At 31.3% G+C, this 26,525-nt stretch overlaps 2 protein-coding genes across 2 annotated transcripts; one reads left to right on the top strand and one right to left on the bottom strand.

Moving 5' to 3' along the window:
- The first annotated feature begins 3,944 nt into the window (after positions 1-3,944).
- LOC130806277 (guanosine nucleotide diphosphate dissociation inhibitor 1) lies at positions 3,945-14,214 on the top strand. Its single transcript, XM_057671288.1, has 13 exons — positions 3,945-4,341; positions 7,132-7,194; positions 7,273-7,356; positions 7,436-7,543; positions 7,643-7,815; positions 9,098-9,209; positions 9,299-9,379; positions 9,511-9,573; positions 9,671-9,772; positions 10,347-10,471; positions 12,869-13,079; positions 13,167-13,241; positions 13,882-14,214. Exons 1-13 carry the CDS (start codon positions 4,255-4,257, stop codon positions 13,930-13,932), a joined length of 1,335 nt encoding a protein of 444 aa, XP_057527271.1. The 5' UTR covers positions 3,945-4,254; the 3' UTR covers positions 13,933-14,214.
- Positions 14,215-16,020: 1,806 nt separating this feature from the next.
- Positions 16,021-26,055, bottom strand: LOC130806270 (MLO-like protein 15). Its single transcript, XM_057671285.1, has 13 exons — positions 25,928-26,055; positions 25,710-25,767; positions 23,716-23,912; positions 22,115-22,231; positions 20,850-20,910; positions 20,257-20,324; positions 19,918-19,992; positions 19,570-19,658; positions 19,083-19,132; positions 18,178-18,218; positions 17,363-17,634; positions 16,550-16,610; positions 16,021-16,461 (listed from the first exon to the last, which is right to left on the bottom strand). The coding sequence occupies exons 1-13, from the start codon at positions 26,051-26,053 to the stop codon at positions 16,150-16,152; spliced, it is 1,527 nt and encodes a 508-aa protein (XP_057527268.1). The 5' UTR covers positions 26,054-26,055; the 3' UTR covers positions 16,021-16,149.
- Between the last annotated feature and the right edge of the window lie 470 nt (positions 26,056-26,525).

The raw sequence follows: 26,525 nt of genomic DNA, 5'->3' as shown, positions 1-26,525 counted from the left end.
TTAAACTTTATAACTCCTAAAAACAAATTTAGGAAATCATATATAATAATAAAAATGTTAAAAAATGACAAATGTCATCCTTAGAAAGTCTTGTCAATTGAAATTATTTAATGGATAATACTGGAATACATGATCATATTTACCTAAATTTGGATTTGATTTTTTTTAATTAAAGCTAAATAGGTAAAGTATTTATATAATTTATCATAGCAATTCTATATGCATAACCAAAAATTTGATACGTTTAATTGAATGAAAAAGTGATTTATTCGATAAATAGTTTTTTAAAAAAATCAGTATTTAATATTTGTTTAAAAAAGATCATATATTTGATAAATTTAATCACAATAATATATACTTGCATTATTCTTTAAAATTATATTTTTAGATATTTCATACTAATAAATTTGTATATTGCACGAGTCTATACTAGTAAATTTGTTCCCTAATGTTAACCGAACATTATTGCACAAAAATTATGGCCTATTAAGGGTGATTTCAGCCGCCTTGTGAAGGAAAGAGTGGGTTTCATTCATTATACATGAGTCACAAAGGTAAAGTTGAGATTATGTGGATTATCAAAATATGGTGAAGGGCTTAAAAGCCTAAGACCCTTTATCTTACTCATCCACTAAGTGGTGTTTATGCCTTATAGCTAAGACACAAATCTCATCTTGATTTTCGATATTGTTTACTCCATCTAATGCGCACACATTGTTGATCAATATCCCATTAAATTGCAAGAAAATTCCCCCAAAGTCCTAATTGTTAATATGTCCCCTTTCCTAAAATTGTTTGTTGTAACCCAATCAAGTTTTACCTAAATATATATCTTTATTTACTGACACTACAACAAATTTAACTTTTTGCGATATTAGATTTAGTGGTATTAAAAAAAATGCCACTGATTTATATTTTAGTGTAATAATTATTGATTTTTATTTTATGTTCCACTATAAAGTGATTTAGCAACACTTTATTTGGTTTTTAGTGGCATATGCAATTGTCACTATAGTCTATAGTGACATTTGTGAAAAATGTCACTAGATCCTATGTCTCATAAAGCTTTAGTGTGACTTTTTGTTATACTGCTAAAGGGTTTAATAAATGTCACTAAATCCTCTATATATACTATAAGAAATTTAAAATAGCGACAATTAAATTAAATATTGCTAAATATATCTCACTAAAAGCAAATTATATTGTATTGCGATTGCTAGAATAGTGTAGATTACCCTTAGATTCCTTTGGATTCGATGCCATACTTGCAACTAGTACTAGTTACTAGTTGGAATTTATGGTGAGTTATAAATTTGTTTAATTAATAGGCAGGATTCAACGATCTCATCAAAATGGCGCTGTTGTCGAGAAGCAATGTGGACTAATTTACATTCGAATAAGGATCTTGTTTATAGTGTGAATATTTTTGCTTTGTTTAATTTCGATTTCATTGCTAGTCTTCATCTTGTGTGTGTTGTTGCATGAATAATCCACAAAAAATATTTTAAGCTTGATACCTTGCATCACCCATCATGAACCTTCTACATCATAACTTTATCAATCTATTCGAAACATGGCAAATCCATCTCTATTTGGAAAATTTAGCTCACTGAGTTTCCATGCACATTTCACAATATTACCTTTGCTAGTTTCATGTTGTCTTGCACATTTAAGAATGTTTGTTGGTTAGAGTAGAATTTCATGTTTAGAAGTATATTTTTGGTAAAGTTGAGGATTTTATTTATTATTACTCCTTGTTCATTTAGTTGTTAGTAATCGTGATTATTGTAATTGTAATTGTAGCTATAGGTTTTGTTAGTGGATTTTCCTCTTGCATGATGAGTGAGTAGTTCTCCCTAGATGGTTTACATAGATCTGAATCTATATAACATAACATTCCATTTGTGTTGTGGACAACGACCTTAAAGCTAACTCTCTTATGCTTGCCATACACACATTGCTCACAAAATGAGAGATTCTCTAGCCTCTTCCCATAAAATACCTTGTTTGCTCAACTTATTCATCCTATCTTCACCCGTGCGACCAAAATCTGTCATTGTTAGTGAAGACGTTTTTTGAGCCGGTAAGTTGGTGCCTTGTAGAACATATAACCTATCAAGCACAGTTCCCTTCATTATCATAAAAGTGCCCTTTAATGACCTTGATCACTTTACCTTCACAGCTACATGTAATTTGTTATTGTCAAGAGCACATAAGGAGTTAAGATTATTCTTCTTTGAACTAGGGAACATGTTTAATATCCATCAATGTTCTAACCGCCCCATCATGCATTTATATATGCACACACCCAATCCCAGTCACCTTATATAAGTGTCAACATCACCTATGATGACAATTTCACCACCCATCTCATTATAGGTAGCAAAGAAGTATCAATTAAGAGTCATATGGAATGAAAAACTATAGTCAAATATCCATTTATATTTCCCTTTGTACCCATGAGTGGCAACAAGCATACCTCCACATTGCTATCAAACTTGGCAAACTTCCTCAGAAGTGGAAGTGGTATCCTTGACATTTCTTTTCTTGTTGGAATTCAACTTTTTTCATTTCTAACAAACTTTCTTGATGTGTCCTTATATCTTGCAATAATGGCCAGTCTTACCCTTATTTAGACTCTTAATTTCGACTACGTACTGTTCTTGCCACCACATTATAACTACTTTCATTTATTCTACCTCTAACAAATAATCCATCATTCAGGACATGAGTTTTTTGTGACAATTGATTATCTAGCAAATCATGATGTGTAAGTGCCTTCCTGACATCACCACAACTCAAAATCTATCTTCCATGCAACAGTGTTTTACAAAAATTCTTGTAAGAGGATGGTAAAGAACATAACAAATAAATAGTTGAATTTTCACCATTAAGTTTTACATCTACTTTTTGTAAATTCATCACTTATGCTAAATACATCAAAGTGAATCTTAAGAGATTTACCTTCCTCCACTAACCTTCAAACGTAGATCACACAATTTACTCTTCAAAAGCAAATAAGTAATGACATTCTTAGCCATGTATAATGATTTTAATTGGTCTAAAATGCCTTTGATAGTATCCACTTTCACAACTTCTCTCAACTCTTCATTTTAGACATTCAAATATATTGCACTAAATGCTCTAGAATCAATTTCCTCTCCATCACGCCTGTAAACCTTTCTAAAATCCCATTTAATGCCTTTGAAACTCCATGTTGGATTAATATGTTCTTCTTCTTCTGCTCTATAAAATAAAATTCTGATTGCAATAAATTTTTTTTAATGTTAGGCTTCATTGTAGTCATGGTTCTTCATCCAACTCAATGAAGAACTTGCAATTAGCAACCAAGAACCTCTTTCTCTAATACTAATTAAAGTTTTAAGTGAGTGAAGGGCAACTGGTGATTCAACTAGTTAATCTTGAATTGCTTAGATCATTGGGAAAAGCCCCAATTTAAGAGTGAAATAAAAAATCACAAAGCCTAAAAATCTAATGCAAAACACAAATCACAATACAATCAATCAACACTCACAATTTATCAATGTTCACTCTATATGAATTGAGTCCTTCCTCGGCTAATGTATTTATTAATGGAAGATTTTGGAAGTTCTTGTTAAATTTTAATGTAGAACTATGGTGATTCTTAAGTTGGAGATGAAGCGAGGCTACATATTGAAATGATAAGTATATAATCAATTAGTTAAGCCTAATCTAATATTTACATACAACTGCTAAAGCAATTAGAGCAAGCTTAAAAAACCGCACACTAATAGAAAGCTGAGTCCTAAAAGTTTGAAACAACTTTTAAACCCAAGCTGACTTTTGGTCTCTCCCAAGATAAAGTTGACACAACTTTATCATTTAGACCTAAAATACTAACTTTTATTCCTTTACTAAATTATACCTTATCTCGCCGAAAGTAAATCTCATACGTAACCGCAACATGTCCGACGCTCATACATGTGTCTCCCATCGACACAAGGCATATACAATAGCATCCAACATGACTTGTGTTTGAGAAAATTGAGATCAAGAAAATTAGATCCAAAAACAAGTTGATTTACTTTCTCAATCATGAAACAAAGCATCTTCCCTTCACTAATCACGACTCCTTTTTCCATTCATATAAATTGACTTCAGCCCTAACTTTTCGTGTCTCTCCCCTCTCTATCATTTCTCGGTCTTGTTCAACTCTCAACCGATCTGAGTCTTCCCCGATTTGATCTGCGTTTACTTCACTGCTAATTCGCCATGGATGAAGAATATGATGTCATAGTTCTTGGAACTGGTCTTAAGGAATGCATTCTCAGTGGTCTACTCTCTGTTGATGGCCTCAAGGTTTTCTTTTCCTTTCCCAATTCAGGATTATTTTTGTTGAAGTTGAATCATTATTTATTGATCGAAGTTTTTGGAGAATATGTGATTTCCAATGAAATGAGATGTATTGAATTGTATTTGTAATGAGTTTCTTTCCTTTTTGTTTGTTTGACTAGGGTATTTATTGAATTTTTTATTTTTATTGTTTTCTGGTGTTGTTTATATTAGTTCATTGTTTGAATTATGGGTTAAAATTTCATTGATTTAATGGGATGCTTGTATAGAATTGCTTAGTTTTTTGAAGGATGATATATTTGTTGATTGATTGAGAACCCTAAAAATTGACTAGGATGGCTTTGGGAATTCTCAGTTCTCCAATTGTAGACTGATTTGATTGTGTTGATAGTTGTAGTTTTGCTTATCTGATTCAATTGGATCACTAAAGAAAGTGGCAGCTTGAAGAAATGTTTTAATATGATGGTTTGTGAGGAATGTAGTTGATGGATCCATGCATCGGCTAAACTATGCTAGGGAAAAGTGTAATTTCTTGGATGTAGTATCAAGTAATCTTCCTTTAATAGATGTGGCTCAGCCTTTGTGCAAGAGATCATCTTTTTAGTGTCAATAAAGATTTGAAAGTCTTAACCCTGATTTTTAGATTCAGGGTTTTCAGGAAGTTGTCTATCACACTTCAGTATATGTTAACAAATTCATCTGCACCTTTTTTTCCTGGAATGGTGGGCTGGGGCAGGAATAGTCATTTGTGTTGTAGAACTTGTATTCATATTAGTATGAATTTCTCAACTTCTTTTTCTCGTCATCCCTCTTAAGTATCAACCTTTGCTACTGAACATGGATAAAGACTGCATTTTAAAACAAAACAAATAGATTGTTGAGTTTCTGGTTATGTCCGTTTCATATCTCTTTCCTATGTTGTGTGATGTATCCTACTTTGACTGGTTTTTTTGTACGTAAGAACCTGGTTCTGGCTGATTGTAAACTCTTCATCCAAGTCACGGTCTTAAAGTTTCATAGCTGTTCCAAGCGATTTATGGTATATTTTGGTTGCTCTGCTATTCTTGTCAGCATATCAGAATAAATTCATTATATGTTTTTGGCAACATGTTAAGAATATTATCAGCGGGTGATTTAAATCAATAGTTGTGACCTGAGTATTATCCGCTTGAGCTCTGCCACCAAGGTTAAAGGGAAAAGTTTACTTGCCATTAGATCCAATGCTACTTTATGAGTTGGAATATTAGGGATTCCACAAGAGCTCACTGTGAGAACATGAAGGTACCTGACACGTGCTTATCAAAATGGTAGAATGGATATACTTTTAATGATAAAATTTGAAATTATGACATGAAAAAGGTTTAAGTTGCATATATGAAGAAAAAAATGAGAGATAATTGTTTAAAATTGATCATATGCAAAGAAGACCAAATGATCCATTAGTTTGTTTGAAAAATGGAATATTGTAACTTTGGGGAGCTTAGAATTGGTCGCGATTGGTCAAAATTGATTTGGATAATAAAAGTGAAGAATGATATGAGGAATTGAGATTTGTAGGAGTATATGACAATGGTCAAGAATGAATGGGAAGTGGAATTTACGTAGATGATTGTTGAAATTGGTTTTCTTGGTCATATATTAGTATTAGTTAAGGTCATAAAATATGATCTTTGTTAAGCACCATTGATCTATTTTGTCTCATCTTGTTGGGATTAAGATTTTGACATTGTTTTATATATGACATTTTTAGATATTGATCCAATGAGATTTGCAATGGAAGGATATTGGCACATCACAAATGTCAAATGTAGAAGATACAAACTCATCTATACCATCTTACTATCGTATGTGTCTGAATTGTTTTGAATACCAAGGGTTGGACTGTAGATTAGGCCTGGTTATTGGGTTGCATTGTTCAATGGTGAAGTGGGCGGGTAAATCAAAAGTTCTACCGTGGATACAGTATTTAATGGACAGGGTAAGAATGGGACGTTTGTACTAGGCTAATACAGGTTATGGATGAAACCACCCAGCTTCTTCAAGGGAACTGACTCTTGTTCAAACTTCTCATTTTGTTTCTTCTCTCCCTTCTCTCTTAGCTATGTAATTTAGGAACACCCTCATTCCAAAAAAAAAACTCCAGTCAGTATATATGCATAACAATTTTCAAGCAGTTTAAGAAAGCAGTAACAATTGAATAGCTGGAAGATGACAGGGTTTGTTGATATCCTTTTCTCTTTGTCATGAACGAATCTAGAAAGTAGTGTATTCCTACAGGTAAACTAACCAGAAAATAAGAAGTTCTGAGTTGGTCTGTAATGAGCCGTTAGGATCAGCTTTGACCTTTGTAGCCCATGACCCGTGAGCTCATTCATTAAGCTGACCTGCAGTGATCTGCTCATAACCTTACAATAACCATCTATATGAAGGAATATGTAGGTGCTCCTTGAATATGATTTAGGCGGCAATGTATTTTATCACTGATCAAAAGGCAATTCAGGTCAAACCAGGATACTAATGTTGCTTTTTTTGAATGTAAAGACTTGGTTACTGTAGTTAATGCTTTAAGCTTTACATCAAGCAAAACTCCCTAATCCCTATGAATTTAACAGAGTTAGTCTTTCTAATATATGTTGCTTAGAACAGGCTATCTTCTACTAGTATTACAAAAGTTATCTTTAGTGTTATTTGCTTATAATCTGAAATGCTCTTGCCATTTAATCTTGTACTGTTTTTATCTGTATTTATTCATTTTCCTATGTTCTGTTTTTTTATAAGATTTATTTTATAACTTAGGTCTTACACATGGATAGAAATGACTACTATGGTGGAGAATCAACTTCACTTAATCTCATTCAGGTAGGTAATAGATTGTTTGTACATGTTTGGACTATTAGTTTATATAAATTTATTATACTTAGTTTCATGTTATCATAGCTCTGGAAGAAGTTTAGAGGGAATGACAAGCCACCTGCTGATTTAGGTCCCAGCAGAGATTATAATGTGGATATGATGCCAAAGGTTTGTTTTGTGTTCTCTTTTTTGAGTGCTAATTTCTTTGTGTGCTCTTAATCTCATGTATCTCCCATTCTATGTTTAGTTCATCATGGCTAATGGTGCTCTAGTCCGAGTTCTCATCCACACCGATGTCACAAAATATCTCTCGTTTAAAGCAGTTGATGGTAGTTATGTTTTTAACAAAGGAAAGGTACACTTTATCAATCAAGTAGAACTACTGTTCATAAATTGCGTTGAGCCATCGTAGATTGATTTGTTTGCATTATTCTTTGATTAAATCACATGGCAGGTTCACAAAGTGCCTGCTACTGACATGGAGGCGTTGAAATCTCCTTTGATGGGATTGTTTGAGAAGCGTCGTGCTCGGAATTTTTTTATATATGTGCAAGATTATGTTGAGAATGATCCAAAGACACATGGGGGTCTGGACTTGAGTAGAATAACGACAAAAGAACTTATAGCGTATGATTTTTATCTTTACATTTTCATAAAGATCTTTAATGTCAATGTGCATCCTCTGCACTGTATACTGATGCATGCTTGCTTGAAGAACACTGTTGTAGCCTGTATGCATCTTGATTCTGTCAAGCTTTATACTTCATGGAAAAAGTTCTGGTTATTTGTTGAATAGATTACTACTTCATGCCTGATTAATAATTTTCGATGCCCTCTTTTTTTGTAGCTCTTTAATCCTTCCTTTTTAGTCTGCAGTAGTTTTTAATCTTCTGACTTTTTCGTCTTTTTGCAAAGTGTTTCAACCCACAATCTATATTTTTTAAGCTTTTCGTCCACTTTCTCTTCAGCTATTAAGGGTTTCTCTCTCTCTCCCTCTCTCCCTCTCCAACTTTTGAAGAGTTCCTTCCTTTCTTGACTCTTCTCTACTCTTATCCCTGAATTCCACATTTTCACTAGTACGGGAACCACAAACTTTTTTCTGGAGTATAGTGTATTATAAGGTAGCTATTGATAACATAATGCGCTTAGTTGTTCTTTTCCTTTCCTATGTTCACTTTAGTGAGTTAGTCTAATATGACGCCGACGACAATACAAAAAGATGGGGTCCTGCTTGCTTTATCCGACTAGTTCAGTTCCTATTTTTCTGATTATCTCTCTACTTTTCAATCTATGTGCACATATGTTCTTATCTGTGTCTGCATGCTTATAACGAGGGACATACCACGTCTACTTTTTTATTTTGTTCACCATTCATTCCTCCCCCCTTTCTCCAACCGTCACCATGCCACCAACCATCACCACACCACCTCCATGACCAATCCACTCACAATCTCCCCATCTCCCCTTTTTTGATTCCCATCAATTGTTCCTCTGTCCTCATTCTATTTTAACTAACCACCATCAACATGATATAGGGGGTTACTGATAGAGCAACATGTAGGGGTGGGAAATAGTTGGTGGGTGGAGAGAGGGTTGGAGACAAAGGGAAAGGGGAGAGGAAAGGTTATGGTTGGCTGTAGGCTGCCAGAGAAGGGGAAGGGCAGCAGGGGAGGGGTTGTTGGTGGGTGGTCCCCGGGTGGGAGAAATGGGGGAGATGGAGGAAATAGGGGAGATGGAGAGTTGAGAGTAAAATTGGAAAAAGCCGGAAGTATGGTTGGGGGGGTCATAAAATATAATGGGTATAATAAACATCCTTTGTGTCTAGACCTCACACTTCCTCTGTTAATGTTTATCATTATATTTGCATCATGCTCCTGTTCTTTATGTGGATCCATTTTTTCTTTGGCAGAAAATATGGCCTTAGCGATGACACCATAGACTTCATTGGTCATTCATTAGCCCTTCATAGAGATGATCGCTATCTGTATGAACCTGCATTAGATACTGTGAAGAGAATGAAGGTGATGAATCCAGCATGTTCATATTCTACATAGCCTGTTTTTGGTATTATATACGGAGCTTATAAGCTTTTTGTTGCATCTTTCTTCAGCTGTATGCCGAATCTCTGGCACGCTTTCAAGGAGGATCACCATATATCTATCCCTTGTATGGGTTGGGAGAACTACCTCAGGTCAATTGGCTATCTTTTCCTTGAATTTCTCTCTCTAACCTTGCTTCTACCGACAGGGTTGAGGGGTGGGCAGGTTTTTTTATTTTATAATTTTCTAATACTTGTAACATCACTATGCATCTTTCCAACAGGCATTTGCACGGTTAAGTGCTGTTTATGGTGGAACATACATGTTGAATAAGCCTGAATGCAAGGTATTTGTGCTTCTGCGCTTACAGTTATTCTTTTAATGGTGTCATTATTGACTATTGTTCCTTCTATTTGTCCTTGCTGATATTCATTGGTTTTTAGGTTGAATTTGATGAAGAGGGAAAAGTTGTAGGTGTAACATCTGAGGGAGAAACTGCCAAGTGTAAAAAAGTTGTTTGCGATCCCTCTTATCTTCCTAACAAGGTAACTTTTGGATAATTAAGTAGTAATCATACTTTCTGAGCATTTTATATTTCAATGGAAATTTTTACCTTCACAGTATATTTTAATTGATAGTATATGTTGACACTTGACAGCTGTAATATGTTGGAGTATTTTTCTAAGAAAAACTCGCTTGCCCTTGTATATAATAATAGCTAATACATATATTCCTCAATTTGAATAGGTTTTATCGAGTGAGAATGGTGTTATGAATTTAATGAACATGGACATTGGACTGCGACATTTCTTACTAAATTACATATAAATTGATTCTCACTGCCACCATTTATTACCAAATAAAAATTGAACTGAAGTTTAAATTAGATCTTTTAGATTGTTTTTTATACATGTATACTGTTTATGAATTGGCTAACAGCTAACATTGATTGAAGATTATCCTATTTCAAACTTAAATCCCTTTTTTCCCAACTGAATCTGTCTATGCCACTAATATATACCATCTCTCTCGAACCTTTAAAATAATGAGAATTATTGGATTTTGTTTAAAAGTAACTTCATTTTTCTTCCTTTAAATATTATGTCTCTGTATCTTCAGGTGAGGAAGGTGGGAAAGGTTGCAAGGGCCATTGCCATTATGAGCCACCCTATCCCTAACACGAATGATTCCCACTCGGTGCAGATTATTCTGCCTCAGAAGCAACTAGGACGCAGATCTGACATGTAAGTTTCAATTTTTTAACATATGAGAGGCTCAATATGTTGCACATTTTGAACGTGTTCATCATGAGCTGAGGGCACTGTTACCTAATCAAAATATGGATCGGTATGAGGGACAAAAAGGGAGCACGTAATACAACCTAGAGTGATGACTAGGGAATGATTGTATATATGGAAAAGCTACCGAGCATCTATAGGGTGTTCGTTAACAAGAATAATGATATATTTGAAAGATAAATAGGGAACAACTCCTTGAGTGAATAGGTCACATTTTATTGGTGATTTTGGATGGAACACAACCTAGAGTAATAACTAGGGAACTTCTGTCATACATGAAACATTATGTGTAGAAAATTAATTTAGTAGCAAAATAATGATATTTATTTTTGTGCTTTTATAAAAAGTCGTCTTCAAGAAGTTTTCCAGTTTTCTAGGCTAGAAAACTGAGAATAGATGCCAGAATACCTTTATCTGTATTAGTTGATGTCCTACTAAGCCAGGAGGACACCTTGAGCAATCGGGTCACGTTTTATTGGCAATTTGGGACAGATGTTCTGCGTCACAAAACGTGGCTATGTCCCATGTTTCAGGTTTCCATGGTTGAGTAATGCAATTAGGAAATAAAGTTGAAAAGAGATTTGTATTGTAAACCAAGATGTCAATAGACGATAATGGATACCATAAACAAATTTTGTCCCTATAGAGCCTTGATCTTTTCCACATTATTTTTTTTGTTACGCCAGCCTTATTACTTGTTGACTGTTGTCGAAAACATTGAAGTTGGGATAGAATAACAGTAGGGATTCCAATATTCTGGTTTAAGGCCTAAACGGCTGAATGTCATTTGTACTAGTTAATATATTTCTCACAAAAAACGAATGTTACATAGTGCTACTACTGAGTTTGATTGATCAATGCACCAAAGAATGAATTGATGGAGCCAAATATTTCTAGTTCATTGTTTTTAATAATAATGAACTATTGTAAAATGCTCATTAAATTATTTGCGTTTCAAGTTTTTGTGAAGTTGCAACTTGCACATGATATTTGCCAACAATCTTTGTTATTCCACACAATCATATCGGGGCAATGGAATATTGTTGTTTGAGAAGTGAATGAATCAGGATTCAGGATTTCTAGTTACTATTGTCGAGAGGGAATGATCATAAAATCTCTTTTGTATTACGATTTGAATCCAAAGTTGGTTGGTGCTTACATTCTTGTTAAAAATATAGTGCAAATTTTTTGGTCGCATCTTTGAATTGTAAAGGTATTTGAGGTTACTGCAACTGCAATATATACTGCTATAGCTGCAAAACCATCCAAATTTACTGCGAATGTGGTTTCGCATCTGTTATTTTTTTCACTATGGTTAAAAGATTTGGCACAATGTTGCACAATAGTTCTGTTATCTCACCTCCAAAGTAGAGAATTATAGTTTTGGGAAAAAATGAATGTAATTGTTTCCTTGCCTCTCTGTCACAGTTTTTGGCTGAAATGGAGTTTAGTATTCGTCTGAGGAAGCTTATTGGAAATGTTGGAACGTCAGTTCCTAGTTTTTCGATCTTATTGCTTGCTACATGAATTTAAATGTGATTATATCATCATATTTTGCTGACAACTCTGATGCAAATCTATTCTTTCTAACATCATCAGTGGGTTTCTTTTCTTTTTGAAAATAGCATAGTATTGGTCTCTGTGAGCCTTAGAGGTGTTAACAAGCAGAGGTTGCTTGGCTTGGCTTGCAACATTTATAAACAAACTTAGAGTTTGAGTTCCAAGCCTTTTAGGACATTTTTAATCAAATTTCAACTGAAGATGATATTTATACATTGCGACCTTAAAGGAATGTTAAATGAGTATATGCACAAGGAAAAACAGTGAACAACCACCATATATAATTATTTTTTTACACAACCACAGCCACCTTAGAGGAATGTCAGTAATGACCTAAAAGCTTGTTTTCACCAAGAAATTTCAAAATTTGAAGAGAGAAGAATAATTTGAGTAGTGATAAAACTAGTGTGACATAATTTGCCAACCATTCATTAATTGAATTCGTAATTCGTTCTAGTTATCCCAAGAATAGCCCAAAATCAACCATAATTTGCTTTTTTTGATTCACCATTCGTGAGGAGATAAGCGAATCATGTGACATTGTATAAGACACCTTGCTCCCCACAACACATGGGTGTTTTTGTCAAAAAGTTTGAAAATTTTATCATTTATTATTTTTTTGGAAAACTAAAATGGCATCATGTGTCATGTTTAATGTTGGTGTTGTGTTTGGTGTTTGGTCTGAAGGAAAGTGAAACCAATAAAAATATTTAAAAGGTGGTAAACACCAAAATATTTGGTAATTGTTAACAATGCTCTTATATCAATTTTTCATTTTTGTAGGTATGTCTTCTGCTGTTCCTACACTCATAACGTAGCACCAAGGGGGAAATTCATTGCTTTTGTATCAACAGAGGCCGAGACAGATAATCTTCAAACTGAATTAAAGCCTGGAATCGACCTTCTTGGCCCAGTTGATGAGTTGTTTTTTGATATCTATGATAGATATGAACCTGTTAATGAACCTTCATTGGACAACTGTTTCATCTCAACGGTTCGACATCTTCCCTGAAATCATGTGCTACTCAGAAAACCTTGTTAACATTAATTTAAACTTAATTGTCTCATTCATTTGATGCAGAGTTATGATGGTACAACACACTTCGAGTCAACTGTCACAGATGTGCTCAACATGTATACAATGATAACTGGAAAGGTAACACTTGAGACTCTATTTACTGATCTGCTTCTCTGTGCAGCCTATGATTTTTTGTTATTCCTCCATGGGAATTGATAATGTTTGGCATGGTTAAAATGCCAACCATTTATTCCACATATCTAAGTACATTGCATAACCTTTACGGTTCGTTTGGTTTCGGTACTAAATGGTAGGAATGAGAATGTTTTGTAGTTTAAATTTTCATGATATGTATCATGTCATTTCCATGATAATGAAAGCTTGATCATAAAAAGTTGTTTTCACAATAATTCATTACCACCTAATACTACGTTTTCTAATAATTTTGTGAAGAAAATGAGATTGTTGAAGGAGAATAAGCATGACCATTAAACTTGTCAAGAGATGCAACTACCAAAATTACACTAATTTTTCATTATCACTCCTTCTATTTAGTACCGATTATCAAAACGGGCCGTAAATAATTTTATTTTTGCTCAATTGTAGCACAATGAGGAGATCTAGCCCAAATGATTAAAATACGCTATTGAGTGAATGCTGTGCCCGGCTGAATGGTAGGCAAGTTTGGGGGGGTGACGGAGTGTCATTGGAGGGTTCGTAGTCTATATTATGCCCACAGTTTGATAGATTGCTGATGTTATCCTAATGAAACTTGCAGGTGTTGGATCTTAATGTGGATCTTGCTGCTGCCAGTGCAGCCGAGGAGTGATACCCGTTAAATTGTGTGAACTGATGTTGTTGCTCGTCCCATCCTGAACATTCTAGTCTATCTTCTGTGATCTGCTTCCATGAAACTTGTAATAAGCTTTCTGATGTTTGTTTTCCAAGTGAAAGTAGGACTGATTCTTTTATACTTCTGCTGGGCTGTTGGATGACTAGAAGTATCAGCTGTTATTATATTTTTTATTTCTTTGTTCTTGTGAAATTGCGCTTTCCGTAATATTCCAATTTATTTCTAACGGGATTTGTTTTCCATGGTTGAACTGAACTATATGAAGCTTACTAAGCTGAGTAGAAGTGAACTAAGAGAGTAGTTTATGGTTACAAACATGGGGGATACAGTTTGAAAATTATTTTTTCATCAAAGAGGAAAATTTTGATCTCTATAGAAGACCAAATTACAAAACCAGATGTATGGGCTTAAAAGAATATTAAAATAATAACAAAATTAAAGGGATATTTTACCTTGTAGCAATATTTATGAAACGCCAGTAATAGCAAATTTTAAAAAAACTTTCACTAAATAGCATTGTAATGTTGTATTTAAAGCTATAGTAACATTAATGGGCTAAAAATGTTTAATTGGTTGTTAAGTTGCGAAATATCTTATTTGCCCTTGTTATTTTTCTTTAAAAGTATGTTAGATTTTATAGTCAAAATTTGCTACCACTAGCGTTTTATAAAAATATGTTGCTATTACATAGAATATTCTTAAGATATTTCATAACTAAACAGCCAATTAAACGTTTTTAGCATATTCTGTGGAATTTATTTTAAAATTTGCTACCATTGACACTTCACTAAAGTACATTGCTACCATAAAGTATAACCCAAAATTAAAATTATTTGGTCACCAACAAAGATCTCTAGTTAGTTGGTGTTTGTAATGTAAAGATCTCTAATTAGTTGTTTCTATTGCAGACTTGTAGATTGTAGAAAGTTTATCATTATATTTAGTGTGTTATGCTCATAGTAATTAGATCAAGGTCCGGGGAGAAATAGAAGATGATAGACTATATCTATAGGTGGTTGCAGTCAATGATGCCTTCGGCTCGAAAGAACCTGCAAATGAAAATAAAGGCAGAACAAGACAAGAGCGGTAGCAAAACAAGTACATAAGCTAAAAATATAAACCCAAGAAATATAAGAAAAATCAAAAGGCACAAACAATAAAGAAGGCAAAGATAACTATCGATGGTCTAAGACACAAATAAGACGTCTTTGGTTGGTCCGAATCTTAATTTCTCCACAGAGAGGTGCAACTCATTTATGTCATTTAACTCCTAATTTTCTCCTTCCTTGTTTTCTTAGGCTTATTGCAACTTCTGTTATAGCAATTGTGATGTTCTCCACCCTTCTTACAGGCGCATTAGTAGTCTTTCTTTGCACATCCCTAAATTATCTTAATCTACTTTCACACATCTTTGCCGAGAAGAGTGCAACCCCTAGTGTCTCTCTCAAAATCTGGTTCCTAATCTTATCCATCTTGGTGTCTAAGATCCACCTTAACATTCACAACTATATTACTTCCATCTTTTACTTATATATCTTCTTAATTGCTCAATATTTAGTCTCATAAATCAAAACTTGTTGAATTGTAACTTGGTAAAATTTACCTTATAATCGAGTTGAAAATCATGAATAACATAGCACCCATCTATATACACTTTTTTTAAGCATCCAACTTGAGTTCAATATATTACATCTTTATTAATCTCCCCATATTCTATACTACTGATACTAAATAGAAACATCTCCTTCAACTGTCACCTGAGGCACTCCCATTTACTATCCCCCATTAAAATTACATTGTAAGTATTTCGCTTTATAATTGCTTATTCGCAACTCTTTTCCTTTCGGAATTACCCTCTAGTTCTCTAACCTTGCATTGAATAAATGACATTGAAAATAAGAAGAGTTGTCAAATTGAATCTGAAGCTAATACAAGCAAGTTTGTTTCAAGGTAAGAAGATAAATATTGGAGGCATGAAATTCTGGCCAAATTTCTTCATGTATACTCTCTTATTACAGGGTGAACGGAGGAAAAAAGATTAGGTGAGAATTAAACTCATAAAACTTTTCTTTTTGTAAAAATAATACTTACTCTCCAATAAATACATCAACACTCATTTGCAAACAAGAAATAGTTCCAATCATAATTGATGTCTAATTCTTCTAATAGAAAGAAAACAAGACTATCTACAGTTCACAAAACTGGTTTTTCAGCTGATTTTGTAACACCCTCACAAGTTAGTTGTGTCTCAACAACATTTTCTTTTTCTGTATGAATATGATGCTCCGATTTGATCTCCCTTGCAGTCGAATTGTGACCTTCTTCAACCGTAGATATTCTTATGGCGGGCATTGACAGTGTTCTTTTAGTGACTGCAGCATCGCGAGGAGGAGACGGAAGAAGATGATGCAAACTCGTTCGAGTCTTTTTGGCTTTGTGTGCCCACTCTATCAAGTGTTCTTGTATGTAATCTTCAAATATAGCCTTGTTGAAACTACTTCCCATCTACAACTCAACATAAAGGATTTTATAAGAAGAAATATAGTCAGGTGAGATCTTGTTTGATTCGTCTTATTGTCGACTATAAGAGTACCTGCGTAACAATTGCATAGAGCGGTAATGTGCTGTAACTACAGATAAACTGCACAAATGCCCTGCACACAAATCACAATACATTTAGACAGGTAATAAGTTCATTATTAGAGTATATAACATATTTTCAACCATTGGCTTAAGCTTTTGGTTGAGTTGGTTCCTTAACATGGTATCAAATGCCCGCATCTCAACTACCCTTCATGTAAAGCAAAATATTCAGCGCCAGGTATGAGGAGGGTGTGTTGCATCCACACTTCAAGCACAAATGGCTCTCGTGTGTGGGGGTATGATAAAGTATATAAATATTATGGGCCTCAACCATGAGCTTAAGATTTGGTTGACTTGGTTTGTTAACACGGTATCAGATGACAGTATTTCAACCACCCTTCATTTAAAGTGGAATATTCAGCGCCGGATATGAAGAAGGCTTGTGTTGCATTCACACTTCTAGCCTAAAGGGCTTTGTGTAAGGGAGCATGTTAGAGTATAACATATTTTGAGGCCTCAGCCATTAGATTAAGCTTTTGATTGAGTTGGTTCCTTAACATATTATTAGATGCCACTATCTCAATCACTTCTTATTTAAATGGTATTTAGCATCAGGGATAAGGAAGGTCTATACGACATCCATACTTCTAACCCAAATGGCTCTCATGTGAAGATGTGTGTCATGTTTAAGTATATAACATATTTTAAGGCATCAACCAATAACTTAAGCTTTTAGTTGAGGTCCTAAAATATATTATATACTTTTAACATCCTTAAATATACATACATGTATAAAATGAAGTAGGAAGAAAATAAGGCTTACGTAATGACGAGTCTTGGAACAGTATAGCCAATGGAACCCATAATGCAGGAATCAAAACCATATTGAACCCAAATCCAGAAGAAAAAAGCGAGTTCGAAGGAGTTTTGAAACAGGATTATATGAATCAATAAAAGGAGCAGACGAGGCTTGTGGAACCAGAAATAATCATTTGATGGATGAATTACAATATGCCCTGAATGCCTTTCATCGGCTACTTGCTTTGCCAGTTTTATGATTATGTGCTCCAATTTCATACCCACACCAAATAACATCTGCAATTCAATTTTAATACTTAGGTAACCTTTTAGTATCTCCGTTACAAACTTCTGAAATACTTGTAAATGATTATGACATGTAAGGCTAGAGCAAAAAATAGGGGTTCTACTTACTTTTTTATGTTTAAAAAATTAATTAAAACCCTTCGTTTACCACTTAAAAGTTAACAGAAGATTATATTTTTTTAGTACTGAACCAAATAACTAGATATAATCCATCAAAATAATAAGCAACTAGCAAAATAGCTAAAATTTTAATGTTATACACTTAAAAAAAATTAATAATAATAAAATGACAAAAAACTCAAATGTCGAATATAACTACAAAACTAATCAAAAGATAGTAATTGTTATCAAATATAGTAAAGTAGGAGTTAAAATTTAACATTAGTAGGTTTTGAACCCTTAACCAACAAGAAGACATGCTACCAAATAATGTATAATTAAAAATCAGGACACTATCACAAGAATTTGTTATATATTGCATACAATAAAAATAAGATTAATTCATTAAAAAAAGTCAAAAAATTGAGTACTTACTATTAGAGGAATAAAAGCAATCCAAAAATAAGCATGATAACCTGTGCACAATTGAAATCAACATTTTATGAGAAAAATTTTAGATTTTTGTAAATTTTAAAGTTCATTATTTTTTTTGACACTACTTATTAATTATTATATTTATTTGTATTTTATTTTTAATTTATAAGTTAAAATATATAGATTCAGATTTTATTTAATTTGTGTCAATTTAAATTTATCAATATACACTATTTATAATTTTTATATATGCATAATTAAAAATATAAAGGACTAAATTAGTGCGTTAGGATGATATATAACTATACGAGACTCATATCCCAGAAGGACGTAAAATGTTTGTTGTAATGAGAATTTCTAATTAGAGAAAATATAAATGTAATAACAATGAATTCTAAATGTTTTTCCATCCGTCATTTTGGAAGAAAATGACTTTTTTAAATCATAAATTGAGTTTCAAAATGAAGACAAAAGTATTAAATTTGAGAATATGAATAATTAATTACTAAAAAAAAGATCTAAATAATTGAAGACATTTGATTATAATAATTGAAGAAAAATTGCAAAATGATAACAAATGTCGAAAAATTGAAGAGAGATGTTGAAGAAAGGAAAGTTTCGAAAACTTAAGGGAGATCATTTAATAAACCAAAAATTAAGTAAGAATCATGAGTTTTGTAAATATTAATTAAAAAAAATTGGTAGTTTTGTAAAGAACTAAGGGATTATAATATTTTAATGTGAACAAATAAATTGAAACTATTTATTATAGTAATATAAATAAAATTTAAAGATGAAGGAATTATAATATTTCTTTTTTTAAAAAATTTTATCAAAAATACTAAACCTTCCAATTTTCATGATAAGAAAAATTATGTGAACTCAACAAGAGGGAGAAAGCTTACCGTTTACATTTAGAAACAAAAAGATGATGACGAATAACCAAAGAAACCAGCTGCAAGTTCACAAAACTAAGAGTTAATAATATTGCTATAAATTAAATAGACAAATTCATTATTCTTTTTAATTTAATTAAAAAAAAATCATTAAATAAATGAAATACTGTTAAATTAATCGGACATTTTACTCATCCGTTACACATAATCTCACCTATTGATATATTATTTTTCAATAATCTCATCTTCAATATGTATTTGCCCCCAACATATCTAGTGTGCGAGGGGAGAGGTGGGGTGGGATTGTGGTAGTTTAAGGGGCTGGATTGTGATAATTTAGATCAGTAGGTACGATAAAAGCTAGCTAAGCAAATATACACTTAGTAAAAATTATATTATTAGATAATAATTTAAAAGTAAGATTAAATATTGAATTATTTTCGACAATTTTTTTCTTAAATAAATAAGAAATTCAAGAAGCAACCAAGTTAGCTACCTTATTCCAACAACTTTCTTGAAGTCAGCTTCAAAAGCACGAACCATATAATTGTGAAAATTGAATTTTGTATTACTCTTACAATGTGTCTGCAACCCAAATTACCAACTACTTTATAATTTTATCTACTTACAAAAGAAAAATAAAAATAAATTAATATATAAAATAACAATAAAAAAAATAATACATATATGATCACTTGATGAGTCTAATATTAGCATGTGTTGATGAAGGAAGTAAAAAAATGGATTGGACTTGCGGTGCAATGATGTTGAAGCTTTAACGAACAATAAGCAAGGGGTACGCTGGTTTGAGCGGTTTAATGCAAAGAAATGCTGAAAATTTTACCATGATAAAGCCCATCCGCATAGCTCTGTAATCTGACTCTGTCACCGATCCATAAAATTGTTTGAAAAACGCTTCCTAAACAAAACAAAATATTTAATAAGTCAATAAAAAATCACTTTTCATATTTATTTGAATATTTTTTACACGATTATTGGTTTGTAAATGTATGAACATGCTTTCATTATCCTGTGTTACATAATACTAAATTAAAAATTAGTTTATTTATTCTAAACTAAGTTAATTAACTTATATTCCATAAATTAAATACAATTTTACTGTTAAATATTGCACACAAATAAAAAAAAAGAGTACAATATAGGGGTGCGTATCAGCACTTACCACCCAACCTATCAATCTATTGGAAACTGCCCAAGAATGACTCCGGACAAAATCAAGCGGTTTTACATCTGTAATTTGGCGCCATAATCAGATTTTGACAAAAAGACTAATCAAAAATTAAAAATCAAATTACATCACTGGGATATTAATTATAGCACAAATTCTTATTTGACACCGTCTTAAATGGGCCGGCTTATTATTAATAAAAAAACTTATTACCAGAAAAATGCGCGTTATGTAATTCTATTTTAAGTTGGTGTTATAACCTATTGAAATTTATATTATAACCTATTAGAGTTGGTATTATAACCTATTAAAGTTGGTATCTCCAAATAGATTATAATACCAACTTTAATAGATTATAACACCAATTCCAAACACCAATTTTAATAGCTTATAATATTGACCTCAATAGGTTATAACACCAATTCCAATGGGTTTTAACACCAACTCCAGATATGGTTAACTGGGCGCATGAATTTTTAAATTTTTCTTTTTTTTTAATTGTTGGGCCTGGACCTAAAAACCCGTCTCTTACAAAGACGGTCTTTCAGAAGAGGCGTTGTAATTATAGTTGGCTATAAAGAATTTACCATCTTCTGGGTCATCCATCATTTTCTGGATTACTTCTTCCCATATTCGCCATTCTCTTATCTACATCACAAAATTATGGGTTTCAATACTTTTTAAAAATGAAATTATAACTTTTTGTTTAGAGGCAGGGTAGTTCTTTAACTATAAGGAAGTTAGGCATTTTTGTTTAGGGCTTAGAATTATAAAGTTACTATATCTGAAAATTATGGTTAATGAAGTAGACATTTAAAAATTTGCAATTTATAATTAGTTTTTTATCGATTAAGATTTATATGACACATTTACATTTATAATGATAATTACAATATATAGGATTCGTCTATGTTTTTGTTTTCTAAACACTCGTTTAAGTTCCGAATCGATCCTCCATCGGAAGGGTCCAACTTTTTAGTTTGCCTAGGGTCCATAAAATACTAGGAACGACACTTGTTAGAGGTACTCCACTGTCCGGATTGATTTTGAACAAAGAGAAAGTTCGAAATTTTAAAGAAAAAAGTAGATATTGTTGATAAATGAAGGGAGAGAATGATTATGTGGATAAAATTAAAAGAAAGTTAAAATGCATAGACGAGATTGAAAGAAAATGATGGGTCATAATAAATGGGACAGAGAGAGTACATAGCTATCTCATTACAAAAATTATTAAAAATGTTGCTCATACAAATTTTTTTTCCTTAAAGTTTAGGTTAAGTAGTGATTATAAGTTCTACGAGCTGATTGACAAATGCATAGAAGAACGAAAATTTAATGACTAAAGTATATTTGATAAATAATTATTGGCTAGAGCTATAGATGAAGTTGTTGAGTGGTATGACTAATTCTATACTTGTAATGCATGTATAGACTAATAAATCAGTTATTTAAGTTGATTGCTACATTGTTGTTTATTAGTTATAAAGTGAATCAAATAATTAAAAATATTTTTCAGCTGAAGTTAGATTTTTCAACTAAAGTCAAATTATCAGCTGATGTTAAAATCTTTTTTTAATACTTTTAATTTTTTTCTATTAACAAGTCTTGCATTAAATCATCTCATCATGAGATAGGCCTATATAATTAGTCAATCTCTTTAATTAATTATTTTAATATTGTAAGTGTACAGTGAACACTCTAAAACTATAAAAGTATTACTATAAAAACTATAAGTGATCACTAAAATAATAAATGAGAGATGAGACTAGCCCAATAAAAGCAAAGGTTAAATGTTAAAAATGAAAAAGACAATTATAAAGGGTAAGGAAGATAAAAAGGGCAGAAGTAAAACCTTAATGCCACCAAAGAGAACAGTGAGGGCGCACATAACCACATGGACAACAGCTAATACAAAGATGAATATATGCAGATGATGCAACGCTGTTACTGATAACACCGGAACCTTTCCCTGTCAACAACCAACTTTTTTTTATTACTTTTATTACTTCATAACAATAATTGTTAATAAATTTAAACATGATAAGTAATTAGACAAAATAAAAGTTTACCCATGATAAGCGGTTAAAATTGAGAAAATTAATGCGCTTACAGCTGAGAATAAAAACAAAAAAAATGAAATTGTTGCCGAAACAAAAAAGAAATTATATTATGTGGGACAAATTAAAATTAAAAAAAAACGTGAATTTATCGGTACATTAGAAGTATTATTATTTTATATATTATTGAATAGTTTAAATGATGTTCAAGCTCGAAACAAGAATTAATTAAAAAAACTTATTTGAGATGTACTCATGTAAAATATGTCATGTTTCCGCTTAATTTGTTTATGAGCGTGTTACTTTGCTATTGAATCTCAAATTTGTGGTTTAATTAAACATTTTTAAGTTAATTTTATAAACGATTTTTTACAACAGCTTCATAAGTTGAAACAATAAATCGATAAAGATTTGAAATTTTATTTAGAATATTCTTTAAAATATTATTACTTTAACAATTTTAAAAGATATTTTTTATTGAATGCAAAATAACTACCAAATTATCATCTATATTTATGCGTGCAATAAGTTAAAAAAATCCTTTTATTAATTAAAAAACTTTATACGAAATATGTACAAATGTGATTATAGTTGATCGGATCAGTTTCAATCTTTTATAGAGTTTGTTTCAAATTGAATGCGTTCCAATTTTATAATTATATTAGACTAAATATTTTCTAGTGTCATGCACAGGGATGCAAAATTATACCATATAACAAATATATATGTTCTAAACTATCAGTATTTTTGATTAAATTAAAAATTAGATTTATCCATTTCATTGTTTAAAGGTTTAATATTTCAATCTAATATAACCAGTTAAGTTATACATGTAAAATTTTGATAATCCGCAATTTACAATTTTAATGTTTTTTTTATTATGAATTACAACCACTAAAGTCTCTATGTCAACAACATCATCATCGCACTTGGTGTATCATGCCTATAAAAACTATAAAGCGGCAACTCATACCCTATAAGAGTTGGATGCGGCCAAATTATCGCTCGACTTTTTTATTTATTAGATTATAATAATGTGATTTATTTTGATATTTTTATTCTCAATATATATAATATCTTCAAAATATATGCTTAAATAATAAAAGTACTTGATTGCAAGTAAAAAAGAAACAGAGAATATATAAAATATAAAATTATTTGTGAATTACAATTCAAAAGTTTATATTTTTTTAATTTTTTTTTTTCAAATTACAACCACCAAAGTTTTAATGTCCACAATATCCAGGCCAATTTATCAAATTTCGACTACTTAAATGGTTTTCAGTCAAAGGGTCAAAAAATGATAAATTTGGCTTGTAATTGAAACAACCATTAAAGCTCAAATTTGTAATTAATTCAATTACTTCATATAATAAGTTGAAATTAGATGGAGTACCTTTAGTTGACAATAATTGGCGGAGTTGGAAGTTTGAGCTAGTAAATGACGCGAAATAAGGTGAGTTTGAAGGTTTAACACAGGTTGGTTGTTGCAAGGAAGCCATTTATTGGCCAAATTATGAGAAATGCATAATGTACCAATTCTTCCTTGGAATACCGTTAACAGCAATGATATGAATCCCATCAACATCAGCTCTGCATTTTTATATGGAAAGATGTGCTCAAAAGGGTATAAGAGGAACTACGACTAAATTTTTACAAACTAACACCTATGAAAAATGGAATATTTTGTGGCCATTCATTTTTTGAGTTTTTAATTTTTCAATATCAAAAACTAAAAGTTGGTAAATAAAAAAAAAAATAATTCTTGTGAGAGACGATCTCTTTGAGAGATTTGGACCGGCCCATTATATATTTTAAAAATATTGTAATTAAGTAGGCATTAAGACTAATATAAGTTGACATTTAAGATATTAAACGTAGGCATTAAAGGTATGGTAAGTAAGCATTAACGATAATGTAAGTAAGCATTAATCTTTAATGAGCTGCGCTTGAGATACGTCTTTTAATGAAATGGTCTCTAAAGAGACTAGCTGATAAAAAAACGTGATTTTTACTTTTTTTTTGTATGTCATTTATCATATAATTTGGAAAATCAAAAAACCAAAAAATATATAAACATAATAATACTGAACATATTTTTACCTTTATCTGATTGATTTTGCCTTCAAATTAAGTCAGTTAAATTACTAAAATACTCCTCATAAAATAAATAATCATAATATAGGAATCTGGCATTATTATTACAAGTATTTTTTAAAATTAAATTTCGTCTACAGAGTATATTGAGTGATCTTATCTCAGTTGATAAATACTTTTTCTAAAAAAAAATTTAAATTTGATTTTCAGTGCTTTCTTTTCTAAATTGAAAATTCTTACCTTTTAATTATTTATACCCTATTAAAAAGTAAATATGAGGTGGAGGATTTAGCTTTTGTCAAAAGGTTAATTTAATTGGTCTCTAATAAGTGTTTCAAAATGGTAATATAATATATACTATACGACTACCTTTATTCTTATACAATTATACCTTTAGCAAATATTCAATTTAAGCAATTAGATTTAGTACTCCTTGCCTTTGTTTTTGTTTTTCCATATTTACTATAATTTTTGATTGCATGCCAAACAAAAAATTGAGGTGAAATAGTAATTTCTAGAAAAAGTTTTCTATAGACTTAGTTCATATTATTTTAATATATACTAATCTTAAAGGTATTAAAAAATTAAATAAATACAATTAAGTACAATTACTGAGAAATACAAGCTATTATTATATTAAATCACCTTAAAATAACATGGAATAACCCTATACTAGACTTTTACTAACTTCTATCATATGATAGATGCTTGAAATCACTACTAAACCTTAATGATGAATAATAATATACTCTAAAGATAAAAACATAAAACAAAAACAAACTATAATACATTTCAAATTTAAAGCTGTTAGTTACTGTTAGAGCATATAATTTATCGTGAAGCTTTAATTGTCAGTTTAAATTATTCTTGGTTGAGTTAAAAATCAATTTCTAGTTTAAGCTTTGGAAGTCAACGTAATAACATGTCACAAATTTCAATCTTATCCATCCCTTATTAATTAAAAAAATAGAATATTTAACAAATGGTATAAGAAATATTTATAGCGTATCTACATTATAGTCCATAAGGCTCTTATGTGAAAGAATGTATTAGAAACTTTAGAGTATATAACATATTTTAAATTTTCACTTTTAGAATTTAAAATTTAAAAACAGTAATATAATATTTAGTTTACTTTTTAAAAATTGATTTAAAGCCTTATTAACGAACGCTCTCGATGAAGGAATGCCCCCGAGAATACGTTCGTTACTAGGATCCAATAATTACTATATATTGACAAACAAAAAAATGTTAAAAGGAAAATAATAAATAAAGGACTATGAGTAGTGTTACCTTCTTTGATCTTTTGTAAGGCTTGAAAGAGTGGTTTCTTATTGGTCTTCTTCAAATACTAAACAAAGAACACATACCCAAAAGTATATAATTCATAATTAAATTTAATAATGATGTAATAATAATAGCATAATTAATTAATAATAATAATAATAATAATAATAATAATAATAATAATGATAAAAACAAAGACAAGAGTTTAATGATGATGTACATGCCTTGCCAGTGTAATGAATAAGCCTCTCAGCAGCCAAAGAAACAACAACAAAAACAGTGCATAGGATAGCAACCACCCATGTTGGTGTTGACTCTAAAGTTGCTTCATTTTCTCCACCTCCTGACATCTCTCTTTCTAATCTTCTCTTCTAAGTAATTAGTAATTAGTAATGAAAACTATGACAATTAATTTAGCATCTTAATCTCTTATAAAACATTTTCAAACATACATAAAGTTTGGAATATTGACTCTTACTTTTCTCAACCAACATCTTTGCTTTTCTATTATTAATATTTTATATTCTATTATTAATATTTAATACTCTATTGGCATATCTTACATATTGAAATTGTATATAATATCCTATTAAGGTTATCCCACTTTTTCTAAATGTTTCTTTTATACTCGTTTCTTGTTATGTAATAGTGGTTAATCAGAAACAACTTTTTTATAATATAAAATTGTTAGATGTACCTATAAATATTTATCAAGAGAAGCCAACAAATTCCCTACGGAATTTCTTGAGCTGACATTCAAGTTCCATACAAGCGTAAAGGATATTGTCGATAAATTCCCTACATAATTTCTCTAATTGATGT

Source organism: Amaranthus tricolor, chromosome 1 (genome assembly GCF_026212465.1).
Source record: "Amaranthus tricolor cultivar Red isolate AtriRed21 chromosome 1, ASM2621246v1, whole genome shotgun sequence".
In the NCBI taxonomy this organism is placed as follows: Eukaryota; Viridiplantae; Streptophyta; class Magnoliopsida; order Caryophyllales; family Amaranthaceae; genus Amaranthus; species Amaranthus tricolor.
This window is presented reverse-complemented; position numbering and strand designations above follow the sequence as displayed.